The sequence below is a fragment of the Dendroctonus ponderosae genome, unplaced genomic scaffold, assembly GCF_020466585.1.
Source record: "Dendroctonus ponderosae isolate FM_Combo_2020 unplaced genomic scaffold, Dpon_F_20191213v2 Dpon_F_20191213_11, whole genome shotgun sequence".
Lineage (NCBI taxonomy): Eukaryota > Metazoa > Arthropoda > Insecta > Coleoptera > Curculionidae > Dendroctonus > Dendroctonus ponderosae.
Window position 1 is genome coordinate 3,109,539 of NW_026017213.1, and position 2,348 is coordinate 3,111,886.

The 2,348-nt window shown below is 39.7% G+C and overlaps 2 protein-coding genes across 3 annotated transcripts in view; both read left to right on the forward strand.

Moving 5' to 3' along the window:
- The window catches only part of LOC109542415 (plasminogen), a gene marked incomplete at its 5' end in the record, with an annotated part of 12,732 nt that overhangs the window by 8,916 nt on the left and 1,468 nt on the right, over positions 1 to 2,348 (forward strand).
- LOC125503011 lies at positions 751 to 1,482 on the forward strand. The gene is made up of 3 exons (XM_048662703.1): positions 751 to 972; positions 1,025 to 1,260; positions 1,323 to 1,482. Exons 1-3 carry the CDS (start codon positions 780 to 782, stop codon positions 1,458 to 1,460), a joined length of 567 nt encoding a protein of 188 aa, XP_048518660.1. The 5' UTR covers positions 751 to 779; the 3' UTR covers positions 1,461 to 1,482.

Below are 2,348 nucleotides of genomic sequence, written 5' to 3' on the forward strand. Positions count from 1 at the left end.
GTTTGAAGGCTTTATGTAAGCGCCAGATGCATTTGAATGTCCCAAAACGTTTAGAATTGTCATAAATACTTTAGGCAAACTTGATATACTTGAGCGCTAGTAATGGATTTTGGAGAAGAAAATCGAAATATTTTATTGAAAATTGTACGCACGTCGTAAACCTGAATTTTTAGAGAAAAAAATGTGTTTGTTTACTAAACTCACATCTCCCAGACTAAAGCAGACAGGCAGTTGCATCTTTTACCATCTTTAGTAGACACTTGACCCCATCGACGTGGAAAGTTTCAGAAAAATCCTTCCTTAACCTGATTTTTGTCGGCTTTGTAAATGTGCCCCACAAAACTGATGGTGTCAGTCAATTGCTCCCGTTTACTTAAAAATTCGCATCTCCCACACTAAAGCACACAGGCATTTGGGCGTTTCATTTAAAATAACTATGTTTCAAACAGCGTCCGATATAACGGTAAGTCTTCGAAAATTCAAAAATTGGAAAAGTTTAGTTAGAAGATCCTGCTGAATTTTTACTAAAACTGATGTTTTGCATGACGGTTTTAATTCCCCAAGTTTCAAAAACTATTACTCGCAAACCGATAAAAGAAATATCCAGCTATTTCAATAACGACGAGTAAGAAAAGCGCAAACATTTAAAATTGGTTTATTGAAATATTCTCAACAATACCTTAAGACAGTAACTTTCGCTGTTAAGAAATGTTGAGTGGTAAACTAAGCTTTGGCTGGATGTTGGAAACTAATACCATTTTTCTTACAGTTATCAGGCGATGAGGAGTGGACAAGTTAGTCAACCCACCGCCACCAGCAAAGACATCTTGAACGCCTGCTCGACTGCTAGCGCAACAATAGCCAACAGCAAGAGCAGTCCAGCACATCAAGGTTTTCCCAACTATTCTGGAGCAAATGTGGACAAACAATACCTCAATCCCTACATCGGATACGCTCAAATTCAACCCACTGGTAGGTTGCACACATGCAGCGTCCTTTTGAGCGCCAGCGTTACGTTTTGCAGAGTTATCATCGGCTCTATCCGAGATGAACAACCCCGGAGAATATCATGGACCGACCATCAACAAGCCGTCGATGGGCTCTGGAAATGCCACTCCTGGTGACTATGAGAGCAAAAGACTATCGGCGGCTCGCGCTTTGAGGTCGAAACCTCAACCAGGGGCGCCAAGAGTGCCGCATAACTCATGGTCTGGATACGGGTTTAGTTTTACCAGCCCTGGCGGATTTCTAACCGACAATGTACGGAAAATTCTAGAAGTTTACCATCAAAAACCAAAATTGCTTGGTTTCTCCTGTTGCAGGACGATAACATTTGGCTGCCAAATTCCCTAAGACCGACCGAACCGACTAACGAAATGTACAGGAACGCTGTGATGAACACGAGTAATTTTCTGGATAATACGCCTACTCACATTTGGGATAGAGTCTGCAACAGGTAAATGTACTGTATTTGCACAATATAAAAAAACGAGATCAAGATTCGGCTAACTTGAATATACAAGGTGGTTCAAAAACGGCACAAAACAGTCTGGATTTAGCTAGAGGCCCTTGAAGATTGAACTTGAAATTGGTCCGCCTGTTTGCCTAATTAATTATCAAATGTTTGTACATACTACTTGCCTTTTTGCGTAAAGATTCCTCTAAGTTGAGGCGAAAAGTTGTGCTAATTACACAAAATAATCGAACTTTTATTCAACAGTTGAGCATGGGTGGGCCTTTAATTGAGCCCTTATAAGCCCCCCCGGTAAGAGTTTCTTCAAAAACGTATTATGCCAGAACCACGCTAGATGGAAACGCACTTGTTGCAGTATTGAAAAAACAAATCTTTGCTTTAAATACCCTAAAAGTTTCATTTTTCAAAAAAAGTCTGGTAAACACTGGCGGGGAGTCAACACTTGAAAGGATGAGTTCTCGACACATTTTATAGTTGTGTAGGTGTTCCTCAGAAAATTAATTATGCGAAAACTGCCCTTGATACAAACGCGCCTTTTACACAATGGAAAAGGAAAATATTTGCTTCTAATAATTCCGAAAATTCCATTTTTCCAAAAAAATCTGGTAAAAATTAGCCGGCATTTGATTCAACCTTGAAGAAGCTTTAACTCATTTTGAAGTTGTGTAGGTGTTTCTTCCAAATTTCATTATGCAAAAACTACGCTGGACACAAACGCGATTTTTTACACGATTGAAAAGGAAAATAATCGCTCCAAATTCCCGGAAAGTCTCGGTTTTCAACAAAAATCTGGTAAACATTGGCGGGGAATCGATTCAACACTTGCTGGCGCTCGAACACATTTCTTAGTTCCCTAGGTGTTTTAAAAAAAATC

Excerpts from the sequence above, each read along its gene's own strand:
- LOC125503011 (XM_048662703.1), top strand. The coding sequence starts at position 780 with ATGAGGAGTGGACAAGTTAGTCAACCCACCGCCACCAGCAAAGACATC. Across the intron at positions 973-1,024 it reads CGCTCAAATTCAACCCACTG|AGTTATCATCGGCTCTATCC; the intron begins GTAGGTTGCACA and ends TACGTTTTGCAG. Across the intron at positions 1,261-1,322 it reads GCGGATTTCTAACCGACAAT|GACGATAACATTTGGCTGCC; the intron begins GTACGGAAAATT and ends CTCCTGTTGCAG.